This window comes from Patella vulgata, chromosome 2, assembly GCF_932274485.2.
Source record: "Patella vulgata chromosome 2, xgPatVulg1.2, whole genome shotgun sequence".
Lineage (NCBI taxonomy): Eukaryota > Metazoa > Mollusca > Gastropoda > Patellidae > Patella > Patella vulgata.
In genome coordinates this window covers 9,326,496-9,342,133 of record NC_065880.2, presented here as the reverse complement: position 1 = coordinate 9,342,133, position 15,638 = coordinate 9,326,496, and the positions used below count along the sequence as shown (strand labels likewise).

The window sequence follows — 15,638 nt, the reverse complement described above, 5'->3', positions numbered from 1 at the left end:
TACACCATATACATATCTTTATTCATTGTCTCTTTAATGCTTCATGACATCGGACGAGGATATCATCGTATAAACATTGGAAATAGCCTAACGTAGAATATCATACAATCATGATGAACGCAAACAACTTAGACTCGAACTTCCAGACTTGAATTAAAAGACATGCCGGTAACACAGACGTGAAAACTGAAAAATACAAATTAATACAGTTTAACACAACGTAAAACCTAGCAGGACAAATAAATGAATACTACATTAAACGAAATATGACATACAAATGCAATATTACAGAATTATTTACCTCCAAGAGCCTGTTAACTTGACCACACGCAAAAACGAAAAAACATGGTTTCTAGGAAAGCCATTTGCAAGACTGACACAGGGAGCATTAATTACGCAGGGATATTAAACAATTTAACATCAATGCTTTAGGTTACTATTTTACGAAGCGTAGCGCAGCCTGGAAGTTTATAACGTAATAAATTAATATACATAAAAAACATACATCAAAAAAACATTACAACAGTTCACAGAGTTCATATTATTAGACAATAACAATAACCTATCCCTTAAACTAAAAGCTCTTCTATCATATTAACTTAAGGCTGTTCCAACGTACAAACTGACCCGATTTATGAATCGGTTACATGGCTCCTCAAAATTAAAGACATTTAATTTTCATAAAATGAAGCATGACAAGACACTCTGCAATCTGCGCAGAAAGATATTACATGTTACATGTACATAAATACACGCACATTACCAAGACTAAAATTGACAATTATTACAGAATGTTCGAATTCCCATATTCGTATCGCACTAACCAAATCGCAACGAAAATGTACATAGGCCTACATCTATATGTATGGCAAGATAGAACAACAAAATGTCCCGCAACGCACTAACGTAATCGTAATCGCAAAAACGAAGGCTCCTCGATGGGGAACACCCCGGTCTAGTTTTCCAATAAAACAACTAGTTTATGAATTGGACGATCCAGGTATGATATACATGTAGGATTAACTCGCTTTCCGTTATCATCCAACGCACGATCACCAATCATAATCTTCACCTTTCGCACATGTCCATCTGAGTCTGGATCCGCAACAACAACTCTTCCTAAGTTCCAACTATTTCGGGGAGATTCAGCATCCTTAATCAAAACAACGTCACCAACTTGAACATTTCGAATGGGTTGAGTCCACTTCTGTCGAGTTTGTAGATTCTGTAAATATTCTACTCGCCAACGGGACCAAAAAACATTAGCCAAATACTGTACTCGTCTCCAACGTTTTCTAGAGTAAACGTCAGGTTGTTGAAAATTACCAGGTGGTTGTAACAGAATTTTTGATTTCATAGTTAATAGATTGTTAGGCGTGAGAGGTTCTAAAGAATTGATATCATTTAAAGTATCAGTCGTTAAGGGTCGGCTGTTTACGATTGCAGCTGCCTCGCACATAAATGTCCGAAGTGACTCGTCATCTAGTTGAGTACCGGATTGGTCCATTAATGAAGAAAGAATACTGCGTACGGTACGGATTTGCCGTTCCCAAATGCCTCCCATGTGACTGGCAGAAGGGACGTTCATCTTGAACTCAAAATAATCGCAACTACGTTTAAGCAGGAACTGTCGGATGTGTTGATGATTCATCTCTTTGAAAGCATCCTTAAGCTCTCGCTTAGCTCCAACAAAGTTAGTTCCGTTGTCACACCGAAGCACTCATATTGGACCACGAAATGTTAAAAACCTATGCAACGCATTGATAAAAGAATCAGTAGTCATGGTATTGACAGTCTCTACATGAATCGCGCGACAATTTAAACAGGTAAACAGAACACCATATCTCTTGAGTTCTTTACGCCCCTCTTTGATCAACCAAGGGCCAAAACAATCAACTCCGCAATACGTAAAGGGCGCCGTGGATTCCAATCTGTCCTCGGGAAGATTTGACATCTTCTGGTCTTGACATCGACCACGCAATTTCCTACATTTAACACATTTATGAATGTATTCCGAAACCGCACTGGTACATCCCAGAATCCAATAACCGTTTAAACGAAGTTCATTCACAGTAAGTCCACGACCTTGGTGTTCACACAATTCATGATGATGAGCAATTAAAAGTTCTGTCACGAAAGACTTACGCGGCATAATAATTGGGTATTTCTCAGCACAACTTAGTCTTGAGTTACCAAGTCGTCCACCAACTCGTAAAAGGTTATGATCATCCAAAAATGGATCTAACTTACTCAAAGTTGAATTCTTTTGTATATACTTCCGACGCAAACGAAAGTCATTTCTATTAGACTCATTTTGAAGCTGTTTCACGGATCGCAAAGTTTCCAACTCCTTACTAAAAACTTCTGATTGAACTAGCTTCAATAACACAATTTCTGCTTTATTAAGTTCGTTAACCCTTAAAGGTCCAACAGGATTTTCAATATTAGTGTCCTTAGCAATTCGATTTCTAAGAATAGACATGTAACGTAAACAGTAGGCAATAACCTTTTTAAGTTGAAACCAACTAGAACAAAAACTCAGTCTCATCACAACAAAACTGTTCTCGGTTTTCAGAGCGAAAGAGTTAATTTTACAAATGTTAGGATCATCTGCCTCAAAGGCGATACTCGAATAATCTTCCGTGTCATCCGGTATTACAGATTTCCACAGAAACGCTGGTCCTTTAAACCAGATTGAATTTTCAACTAAGTCATTAGCAGATGCGCCCCTAGACGCTATGTCCGCAGGATTTGCTTTCGTTGTAACATGATGCCATTCTCTCGGTTGTGAATGATCTCGGATTTTCTGGAACCGATTTGCAACAAATGTTTGAAAGCGACGAACATCGTTGTTTATATACATGTACCCTAATACGACACGACTATCAGTCCAAAAATATTGAGCAACTGTAGGGTATCCTAATTCTTTTTTAATAAGTAAGTTCACATTGACAGCAACGACAGCTGCAGTCAGTTCAAGACGTGGAATAGTTATAGCTCGCAACGGAGTCACTCTGGACTTCGACATGACTAATGAAACATAAACACGTTGATTAGCATCCACTAGTCGCAAATAAGAGCATTCTCCATAGCCGAATGTACTCGCATCCGAAAAATTATGAATCCCTACGGAAACCACAGTTCCAAAACCATCAGGCTTGAAACATCTATCAATCTTAAGAGTCTCAATTTTAAACAGTTCATCTCTCCACCGTTGCCAACGTGGTAGCAAATCTTCAGGAATCACATCATCCCAACCAGTGTTAAGCCTACACATTTCTTGTAAAACTTGTTTCCCAACTAATAACAAAGGAGATATGAAGCCAAGCGGATCGTATATCGAACTTATAATAGAAAGTATACCTCTTCTCGTTAAAGGTTTATCCGAAAGTTTGATTCGAAATCGGAACGCATCCGACTCAATGCACCACTCAATCCCTAGTGCACGTTCTGTTGGGAGATCATCGATAGTCAAATCGAGATTCTTTACTCCTTCCGCACGATCATGACACGGTATAGATTCAATAACTTCTGCTGAATTAGATAGAAATTTATGCAAACGTATTCCACAACACAATAAAAGTTCCTTACTCTTACTGATTAGGTCGATAGCTTCACTCACAGACGAAACTGACGTTAAACCATCGTCAACATAGAAATCCTTCTGAATGAAATTTGAGACAACTGTGCCGAAATCTTTCTCGTGATCTTTCGCGGCTTGTTTTAAAGCAAAGTTTGAGCATCCCGGAGATGACCCAGCCCCAAACAAATGAACAGTCATACGGAATTCTTGAGGTTTAGAGTCACAATTACCATTTCTCCACCAGAGAAATCGAAGGTAGTCTCGGTGTTCAACATTAACGTGAAACTGGTAAAACATCTTTTCGATATCGCAAATAAAGGCAACTCGTTCTTTCCGAAATCGACAAAGTACACCAACTAAGGCGTTTGTTAAGTACGGTCCTTTCAACAGGTAGTCATTCAAAGATTTATCTCGGAACTTAGCTTGACAATCGAATACCACACGGATTTTTCCAGGTTTCTTTGGGTTGTAAACGGCGTGATGCGGAATATAATTAACATGTTCAGATATGTACGAATCATCACTAACCCTTTCGGCATATCCTTTATCAATAATGTCTTCCATAAAACTTACGTAATCTGAGCGCAAATGTTTATCCCTACGAAGACGTGACTCTAAATGATACAAACGACGAAGTGCTAAAGTTTTATTATTCTGCATAACTGGTTCAGAACTCCGAAACGGTAATGGCATTTCGTAATGTCCATCTGGCGCAATATGAATCTCTCGCGACATTATGTCCAAAAATCTCCGGTCGTCACTAGACATAATTGAAGAGTCATCCAAGTGTTCATTGAAATCCATTTCCATGAGCTTAAGAATACAATCTGGACTGATGACTTCCTTTATCTTGTTGCGAAACGAAATATGAACTTGACCTTGATTGCAGGGATCGACAACATCCTGTCGACCATCAATGTCCGCAGTGTTCAAATTAGGCACTTCACAAGTTATTATGCGATGACTCAAGCCAATATGATCTACTTCATTAGTCGAATTAAAATCTACAATACCAATGATGCCCCAACCCAAGTCTGCCCGTTCAGCGTATGGACCATTACTCTCGGGGGGTATGACATAGCGTGGAACTAGAGCTCTTGCGCAATCGTAACCAATGAGCAATCCAACGTCGCAACTCATCAAAGGTTGAAGTTTATTTGCAACGGGTTCTAAATATGACCAACGCTTCGCCACATCAGGTGTCGGTATATGAGTACGATTAGCCGGCATAATATCTCTTGTATAGGTATCAGGCAGCGGGATTCTAACGTCAAAATTATAGCCACGCACAACAAGACCATTAAGTTTACGACTGTCGATAAGAGTGTCTTTAGCAAACATAGTAGACAAAGACAATTTAACAGGAAGTCCTTCTATGTCAAGAGCATCACATGTTTTGTCTAAAACAAATGTTGTGTCGGACTGAGAATCCAAAAGAGCATACGTCAAAATTTCTTTACTTGGATTATCTTTGTGAGACAACCACACGGGTACGATCATAGCGCACTTATCAGTCCCAGTTCTTAAAGTATGCGAAACAGCAGACTTGACTTCAGTATTTTCATTACGCATTGGCCTACTTGGTTGACCAGTATCTCCATGAAGTAATGAAGGATGCAAATGATTACAAATTCTACACCTGAGTCTTGATTTACAAGCACGTGACACATGCCCAAGACATAAGCAAGCAAAACATAATCTGTTTGACCTCAGAAAGTCTTTACGGTCAGACATTGATTTTTTAGTGAATAAAGTACAATCATTAATGGAATGACTTGATCTATGACAAAAGGCACAATTTTCTGGAACATAACTCGAATATTCCTTTATTTCAGTTGAAAATGCAGTTCTACGTTGATATGTTGAAGGAACATGTTCTTTCTTATTAGGCGCATATGTAATGGAAGTTAAAGGGTCACATACAATGTCTGCTTCATCAGTCACAAAGCCAACAAATTCACTAAAGGGAGGGAACTCTTGTCTCTTTTTTCTATAATCACTAACAGTTCTTCCCCAACGCATCACCAACCAATCAGGGAGTTTATTTAACAGTTTTCTATTTTCACGCATATCATTCAGTACATTAAGGCAATTAATAGTTCGCATCGCAGTGTAACACTGTTTAAGAAAATCCGCAAAATGACGCAGTGCAGGACCATCTCGGTTAGGTACTTTTGGCCAAGCCTCTAATTTGTCCCTAAATGCATTAGCCACAATAAATGGATCGCCATATCGCTTTTCAAGCAATGACTTTGCATCTTCAAATGCTGTCGGAGTGTCAAGAAGACAGTAACTTTCAATGGCTTCCTTAGCTGGACCACTGATATATCGATGCAGATAATGCATACATTGTTCTTTCGGAATGTTCTTATGTTCGATCAGTGTTTTAAAGGCACACTTCCAGTTTGGATATTTCAAAGGGTCACCGGAAAACACACCTGTGGTTCTGGAGGGGGTAATCTATTAAAGTTAGCCTGATCTGTCAAAATACGAACCAAGTCACTGGCAGGTACATGTACAGCGGAAGACACTTGGGCAGGAGCGGACTGTGACGCATGAGAGTGATCAGCATTGTTCATAGGTGGGGTATTATTATATACATCACTAACTGGAATTTGGGGGCGGCGGTAAAGACACCAAAGGTGAACTGGCAGGAATGACAGGTTTACTTATCAAACTCACAGGGTTAATAGGGTTAACTGCAGGTGACAAGTGAGGCGGATCACCATAATCTGTAGAAAAATTATGACTATTCACAAAGGTTGCGACAAGTTCTGACTTATTTTGTTCACATACTGGTATCATGGATTCAACTTTAAAATCTTCATTTTCAAATCTTCGAAGAGCATTCACCTTTGCATTCGCAATATCCAAATCTTTACGTAGCTGAATATTTTCAAGTTCTAATTTCTTTTCGGCTTCTATGGAATGATACTTTAATTTCTGTTCAATAACAGCTGCTTCCTCGGCTGCTTGAATTAACTTCAATGAAATAACTGACAATCTTTTTGATGAACGTTCAGAGTTTTTCGCTGATCTTGATTTAACAGAACCGTATGCACTCTGATCAGTAGGATCAACTGGATCACTCGCAGACGTAGCCATTGTAAACAATGCGCAAACGAAAAAATATAATGTCCTCTTCATCAATACTGCCGCAATTTTTATAACAGTTCAAATAATACTAAGGACGCACTAATGTCAGAAAACTTCAAAGTTCACTTACATATTTACCGCATAAAGTTCCTTTCATTCCATTCGAAAGGTGTTCGAACTCCGTGCAGAGGAGTTTTCACTATAGAGGCAGCTGGAGACCTAGACGAACGCACCCAGCCTGTGATCATGATAACAGGAGTATAACACCATAGATTGAAAAGGAGACTCGATTAACTGTAATACACCATATACATATCTTTATTCATTGTCTCTTTAATGCTTCATGACATCGGACGAGGATATCATCGTATAAACATTGGAAATAGCCTAACGTAGAATATCATACAATCATGATGAACGCAAACAACTTAGACTCGAACTTCCAGACTTGAATTAAAAGACATGCCGGTAACACAGACGTGAAAACTGAAAAATACAAATTAATACAGTTTAACACAACGCAAAACCTAGCAGGACAAATAAATGAATACTACATTAAACGAAATATGCCATACAAATGCAATATTACAGAATTATTTACCTCCAAGAGCCTGTTAACTTGACCACACGCAAAAACGAAAAAACATGGTTTCTAGGAAAGCCATTTGCAAGACTGACACAGGGAGCATTAATTACGCAGGGATATTAAACAATTTAACATCAATGCTTTAGGTTACTATTTTACGAAGCGTAGCGCAGCCTGGAAGTTTATAACATAATAAATTAATATACATAAAAAACATACATCAAAAAAACATTACAACAGTTCACAGAGTTCATATTATTAGACAATAACAATAACCTATCCCTTAAACTAAAAGCTCTTCTATCATATTAACTTATGGCTGTTCCAACGTACAAACTGACCCGATTTATGAATCGGTTACACAACCTGTAAATGTTTATAACATGGTATGAATGTGCGCATTGATTCGCAGATTATCTACATCAACTGGCTATAGGTAGATGCTCTTACCTACATCGACTGGCTATAGGTAGATAATCTTACCTGCATCGACTGGCTTTACTTTCTACTGTAGGACATTTTACCTACAGGTATAGGTATGTGTTTTATGATAGGGCATTTTAATCTTACCTGCATCGACTGGTTTTACTTTCGTGGATAATGGACATTTTAATCTTAACATACATTATGCAAGAGCTAAATCTGCCTATTGTAGGTCTTTCTTAACGCTTGAAATGTTATGTAAACTATTAATTAGACTTTTATTAACATGGCAAGACCATAATTAACCCTCGATGTCATCGGATATCTCCAATATTAAGTACATTAGAACGGTTCAGCCATATTTTGATTTTATCTAAACAAAATGGTGAAGCGAGACTAAGCTTCAAAGAACCAGTGCGTAATCCAAATCTTACATAATGCACCCCTAAAATAAATGTATAAAGGAAGTATCAAAATATAACTTAAATACTGACTTTTAATAACAATTCTATTGCCCCAAATCTAGAAAGGGGTTTATAAAAACGACGAGCTTATGTAGAAAACCGTACGTAACTAACGTACGAAAATTAAATGGTAGCTGGCTTTTTTTTTCGCACGTATACAGTGAATGGCCATTTTGCTCAGTAATCCCAGCCAAAATTTGGCTATTTTTTAAAATTGCGTTAAAGTTTTAAATTTTTGTTTAGAACAAAATAAATTAACTTTTAGTCAATCCCCACGCTAATAACATTAACAGAATTGATTGTGTATATCTGAAATAGACACGACCGAAGCACAAAATAGTGCCAATATACCGACGTCAAATCTAGATTTTTGTGAAAAATCATTGGAAGAAGCGATAGGACGTTCTGTACGGATTATACAGTCCTAAAGGCTGCAAGAAGGCTATTGTTTACAATGTAACATTGTGTCTTGTAATGTTGATAATGATCATAATGATGGTGTTTACATTTGTTTGTTGATGTGACCTCATGACCTGTGACGTTTGGATAACACCATATGGTTATCATGGCTATTCACTGTGTCAGAGTCACTTCTCTGCAGGTAGGGTGAGTCTGTCGTTCAGATTGGTAGAAAACGTGAAACTGAGAAACCTGACCCCAAGGACAAATTCTTGGCAACTAAAGAATTCTACGAAGAGATCGTATTAACTGTAGTTAATGAATATATTTATATGCACGGGGAAATTGTGATGCTTGCCATAAAGCAAACCTTGTTTATGTCGAATAGGATCTACACACAGGCACTTGAAGGGATTGAAATAAAATTTCTTACTACTGCTTGACTATATATATACTATAATATATAGTCAAGCAGTAGTAAGAAATTTTATTTTAATCCCTTCAAGTGCCTGTGGATCTACAGCCCTTATATGCCTGACAACAGCTTAAAGGTGCATTAATGCCATTATGCAATATTCAGAAACGAACTGTCAATTTTCGTTATAATAGTTAAACAATAGATAATGAATAGGGAATATATTGAAAATTTCAGTCAAATTACTCCATTCTGGGCGGAGTTATTGCCGTTTGAAGAACATTTTGGTCTCGAGTGTCATTGCTACCGTAATATTTACAACACTAGGAGCTCACTTGAAATAAAGCTCTGAGTGCCTTTTCGTTACTGTTCAACAAACTTCTCTTGCATCTCAACTGGAGGGGAGTGGGATGGCCGAATGGTTAGCACGTGCGCTGTATCACACGGTCTGTCATTGAGTCAACTGGCGGGGTTTCGATTCCCCGGTTGTACGTAACAAGGAGTAGGATAGTCTGTCCAACCTCGTGGGTTTTCTCCGGGTCCTCCGGTTTCCCCCCACTGCTAAAGACTCCTACGCGCAGCTAATTATTGAAATAAAAAATTGAACCATGTGTTAGTCCAGAAATGACCTAGTTTGTGTCGAGTGGACGTTAAACCCCATCTCCCTCTCTTTCTCTTGAACATCATTTATTTGCTCGATCTATTGGGTGTTTATATTATTCTGTAATTATCACCACAGTTCATAAGTCACATATTAAAGCTCACATACCAAACTATTATTAGCTATGTTCAGTCAGTCTTATTATTATAATACTTAAAGGGAGATTAGATAAAAAGTTGACAGTTCTGGCTATAATAGTTAAAAAATAGATAATGAAAGGTGAGTTGACAGTTCTCGCTATAATAGTTAAAAAAAATAGGGGAATATGTTGCAAATTTCGGTCAAATTACTTCACGTTGAGCCTAGCTATCGGCGATACAATTATAGTCTACCCTCGATTGTCATCACTACCATAGTTTAGCCTCGATTGTCATAACTACAATAGTCTAGTCTCGATTGCCTTGATTGTCCATTTTTACGGTAACCGCATCAACCGCAAAACGTATTTAAATCTACTTGATATCGTAGCCATCCGATGGCATCGAGAGTTGATTATGGTCTTGGTGAGTTAATTAATGTTTAATTAATAATTTATATCACATTTAAGGCCTAAAGAAAGGCCTGCAATAGCAGATTTAGCTCTGGCATTAATGCCTGTTTAATGTAGTCCAGATTAGCAAACATTTTCCCTCTTAGACTTCAGTGTTAAATCCATGGCATTTCTTGGCCTGTCATATTTTTTCAACATTCCGATGATCTGAATTTTTAGAACCACAAAGAATCATAATCATTTGCTAAAAATAGGTAAAAACGCCATTTTCGATCACCATAGTTTACGCCTGTCGACTTCCTGATCCTTCCGCTCCAAAATCACAAACATTCACTCAACCGTGGCAGAAAAGGGAAATTCAAACATTCTCCTCCATTTCCGAAACAAAAGTTAACAACAATTGTCAACAAGAATTGCTATAAATAGAAGCACAACATTCGTCCATCTGACCAGGGGTAGCAATTACTTGTCTTAGTCAAAATAATATAATCTGTGTCTCTTTTTGAAGTATACAGCATGTCCACAGACTAGAACATGAACGACGCAGTTTCCGAAATAAGACTTTTATGAGCCACGGCGTGGAAGGGAGATACTAATTCATCTTAAACATAGTTCCTTTTATCTGGAATGCACGAAATATTAGTATACTAGCAGGATACCCGGCTTCGCTCGGGGGTCATAACTCCCAAACCGGAAGTGGTAGACTAACGCCACCTGGCCTATGTTACTCCCCGGTCCGAGCTACCCCTATACCCCAAATTTCAGACTCGGGGCAGACCTAGTGTAGCCGCCAACCCCGAACAGACAGACAGACAAATAGACAAACGACAGTCACAAATATTAGTATAGTATATTAAATTTAAATATTTAATTCAAAACTCTTTAGGGTGCAATAATGGGGCTTAATCATCAATGAACTTTGATGTTATGAATCCCCTTTGTCAATGGGGAAGGGTGGGGCCAGGTGGTTAACAAAGTATAGTCCTTCGGATGGAACGAAAAAACCGAGGTCTCGCGTCCACATTGGCTTGTACGTAAAAAAAAATAGACAGTTCGAATTTGAAATAAGAGTAGATCGTAGTGCCAGCGTCCGGGAAAAAACTTCCCTTAAGGCTCGCTGTAAGGCGCATGTCCGTCTTCATTAACCCACTCATAGCAGCATAGTAGGGCAGGACGTTAAACCCATTTCATTTCTTATAGAATCATTAGAAGAGATGGCAGCTGACGAACTAAACAATCGAGGTGAACATATGTCCATAACAGAGCAACTCCAAAAGTTATTATTTCCAGACAAACACGAAACAGCATCTACAACTGATTTACCACAAAGATTAGCACCCGGTCAGGCCATGATACACAAACAGATACTTAAAGAGAATGTCAACAACGACAGGAGCGATAAAAGCGATACATTACAAGACGCTTGTAGAAATGGATCTGTAGGTGATGTTAAACATCTGATAGATCACGGTGTAGATGTCAATAGGAAAGGTTTATATGGCAGAAGTTGTATCTTACTTTGTTGTACATCACTTATTGAACCCATTGAAAAAATAGAATTACTAAGGTCAAATGAGGCCAATATTCAAGATATTGACGATGAAAACAATGGTATGTTACATTTGGCGTGTGGTTTAGGCACGCTAGAAACAGTTCGGTATCTTGTAAATATAGGGGTAGATTTCAACACTAAAGGGTTTAAAGGTAGATCCTGTATCATGGCGTGTAGTGAGTCGAAAACACAAGCAATTGACAAAATAGAATTGTTACGGAAAATCGGTGGGAATATCCAAGATATTGATGTAAATAATGATAGTATGTTACACCTAGCTTGTCTTGGTGGTACACTAGAAACTGTTAGATATCTTATTGATCAAGGTCTAGATATCCACACTACAGGGAGGTATGGCAGAACATGTTTATTATTATGCAGTCAATCTCAAACACAAGCAATTAAAAAAATTGAATTATTAAGATCAAAGGGGTGCAATATTTTCGATTGTGATGATAACAATGACAAAATGTTAAACGTGGCTTGTACTTTTGGTAAATTAAATACAGTAAGATATCTAATTGATCTGGGGTTAGATGTAAACTCTCAAGGAGGGCGTGGCAGAACGTCTGGTTTAAAATGTTGTCCAGATGTACATCCATTTAAATCACAGGCTGCCAAGCGATTAAAGTTATTAAGGCTAAGTGGGGGTAATATCATTGATTTTGATGCCGATAACTATGGTATGTCACACTTGGTTTGTGGTTTGGGTCCATTAGGTTTTGAAAATTATAAAATAAAACTACTGTTAGGTATCAAAACCAAAACGATCGGAGAGTATGGCAGAACATGTATCTTAAATTGTTCTCAATCCAAAACACAAGCCATCGAGAAAATAGAATTACTAAGGCAAATGGGGGGTGATATTCATGATGTTGATGCCGATAATAATGGTATATTGCACATGGCTTGTATTTCGGGTACGTTAAATACTGTAAAATATCTGATAGGTCTAGGGATGGACATAAATACCAAAGGGAGGGATGGGTGCACATGCATCGTATATTGTTGTCAATCTACAACACAGGCCATTGCGAAAATCGAATTCTTAAGGTCGAAGGGGGCTTATATATTTGATACACATAATGATCTTATATTACACTTTGCTTGTGCTTTTGGTACATTAGATACCGTAAGATATCTGATAGATCTAGGCTTCGATATAAACACTAAAGGCTTTAAAGGCAGAACATGCATTTTAAACTGTATTAAATGTGAAACACAAGCCATTAAGAAAATAGAATTATTAAGGCTAAAGGGAGGTAATATCCATGATACTGATGACGACAACAATGGTATATTACACCTGGCTTGTGCTTATGGTACATTAGATACCGTAAAATATCTGATAGGTCTGGGGCTAGATATAGACAAAAAATCTTTTGTAGGTAGAACGTGTATGTTACAGAGCAGTATCTCTGAAATACAAACAATGGATAAAATAGAATTTCTAAGGTCGAAGGGGGGTAGTATACATGATACTGACAATAAAAACAGTGGTTTGTTACACTTGGCCTGTCTTCGGGGTACATTAGATATAGTAAGATATCTTATAGATCTAGGGTTAGATATAAACACCAAAGGTTTTGAAGGTCGAACATGTATGTTAATATGTAGTCAATCTAAAATACAAGCAATTGGTAAAATAGAATTATTACGGTCAAAGGGGGGTAAAATTTATGATAGGGATGATATTAATAATGCAGGTATTTTACACTTTGCTTGTGCAGACGGCAAATTAGACACCGTTCAGTATTTAGTAAATTTAGGACTGGATATCACCACTAAAGATAAATTAGGCCACGCCCCTATTTCTTTGAGTTTTGGCTCTGATGTACAATCTCGTGAAAAAGTTGAATATTTAATCTCCAAGGGTGCCAAACTTTCACGGTGGGAATCGATTTATTTTAAGGCGCGTTATCGTCATAACGCAATTCCATGGCGCACATGATTTTATGTATTGCCACTGACAACGGTCTTGGGAAGTTGCTGACACAAACTCCATCACATTAAGTCTATCTTAGGATACTGGCCGTGCTCCTGTAAGTCAAACTCCAAGCTCCAAGATGTTTTGTGTCGCTCTCACATACTTTTAAACTATTATTTCCAACCGAAATGTTAGCACTGTTAAGTTCCTTTGACAGTGAAGCATATTTTGACCTAAGTTAAAATGCTACCATTGCCCTTCATTACAGAAGTTATTTAACCAACCGAATCCATACTGTAAAGATAAAAATCGTGTACTCGTTTTTTCTGGACCACCCGAAAATTAAGTACTGTAAAAACTTGTTTTTAATATATATTTACTGTGATATATTTTTTTTATTAATGTTTGTATAATATAATGTATCCACTATTTGACTGTTCGTATAATTTACCCACCATTGATTGTTTGTATAAGTTACCCATTATTTCATTGCTTGTATAATTTGCCCACCACTAGATTGCTTGTATAATATATCTACCATTTAATTGTTTGTATAATTTAATCATTATTTCATTGATTGTATAATTTGCCCACCGTTTGATTGTTTGTATAATCTATCTACCAGTTGATTGTTTGAATAATGTACCCATTATTTCATTGTTTGTATAATCTATCTACCATTTGATTGTTTGTATAATCTATCTACCATTTGATTGTTTGTATAATTTACCCATCATTTCATTGCTTGTATAATTTACCCATGATTTCATTGTTTGTATAATCTACCCATCATTTCATTGTTTGTATAATCTATCATTGCTTGTATAATTTACCCATCATTTCATTGCTTGTATAATATACCCATCATTTCATTGTTTGTATAATTTATCTACCATTTCAATGCTTGTATAATTTACCCATCATTTGTATAATCTATATAGCATTTGATTGCTTGTATAATTTACCCATTATTTCATTGCTTGTATAATTTACCCATCATTTGATTGTATAATCTATCTACCATTTGATTGTTTGTATAATTTCATTGCTTGTATAATTGACCCACCATTTTATTGTTTATAAAATCTATCTACCATTTGATTGTTTGTATAATTTATCCATTATTTCATTGCTTGTATAATTTACCCATCATTTCATTGTTTGTATAATCTATCTACCATTTCATTGCTTGTATAATTTACCGACCATTTGATTGTTTGTATAATCTATCTACCATTGGATTGTTTGTATAATTTACCCATCATTTCATTGTTTGTATAATTAACCCACCATTTGATTGTTTGTATAATCTATCTACCATTTGATTGTTTGTATAATCGATCTACACTTTGGTTGTTTGTACAATCTACCCATTATTTCATTGCTTGTATAATTTACCCACCATTTGATTGTTTGTATAATCTATCTACCATTTGTTTGTTTGTATAATTTACCCATTATTTCATTGGTTGTATAATTTACCCACCATTTGGTTGGTTGTATAATTTAATCATTATTTCATTGCTTGTATAATTTAATCATTATTTCATTGCTTGTATAATTTATCCACCATTTGATTGTTTGTATACTATATCTACTATTTGATTGTTTGTATAATTTACCCATTATTTCATTGCTTGTATAATTTACCCACCATTTGATTGTTTGTAATGTCAATCTACCATTTGATTGTTTGTATAATGTACCCATTATTTCATTGGTTGTATAATTTGCCCACCATTTGATTGTTTGTATAATCTATCTACCATTTAATTGTTTGTATAATTTACCTATTATTTCATTGCTTGTGTTATTTACCCATCATTTTATTATATAACATATCTACCATTTCATTGTTTGTATAATTTACATATTATTTCATTGCTTGTATAATTTACCCACATTTGATTGTATAATTTACCCATCATTTCATTGTTTGTATAATCTATCGACTAATCTAAAATATTATTTAAATGTGGTTATTCATACTGCAATAAAAATAGTGTTATTATATTCATTTTTGTGCTTTTGTTGACTGGGTG

General features: G+C 36.5%; 2 protein-coding genes and 1 long non-coding RNA gene across 3 annotated transcripts; 1 reads left to right on the top strand and 2 right to left on the bottom strand.

Moving 5' to 3' along the window:
* Nucleotides 1-6,571, bottom strand: LOC126809746 (uncharacterized). Its single transcript, XM_050534498.2, has 2 exons — nt 302-6,571; nt 1-186 (listed from the first exon to the last, which is right to left on the bottom strand). Exon 1 carries the CDS (start codon nt 5,927-5,929, stop codon nt 1,721-1,723), a length of 4,209 nt encoding a protein of 1,402 aa, XP_050390455.1. The 5' UTR covers nt 5,930-6,571; the 3' UTR covers nt 1-186; nt 302-1,720.
* A 408-nt stretch (nt 6,572-6,979) lies between these two features.
* Nucleotides 6,980-7,659, bottom strand: LOC126809768 (uncharacterized). Its single transcript, XR_007674936.2, has 2 exons — nt 7,281-7,659; nt 6,980-7,165 (listed from the first exon to the last, which is right to left on the bottom strand). It is a non-coding gene; the product is annotated as an uncharacterized LOC126809768 (long non-coding RNA).
* On the top strand, nt 7,640-15,543 carry LOC126809749 (putative ankyrin repeat protein RF_0381). Its single transcript, XM_050534501.2, has 2 exons — nt 7,640-7,801; nt 11,318-15,543. Exon 2 carries the CDS (start codon nt 11,332-11,334, stop codon nt 13,618-13,620), a length of 2,289 nt encoding a protein of 762 aa, XP_050390458.1. The 5' UTR covers nt 7,640-7,801; nt 11,318-11,331; the 3' UTR covers nt 13,621-15,543.
* The last annotated feature ends 95 nt before the right edge of the window (nt 15,544-15,638 follow it).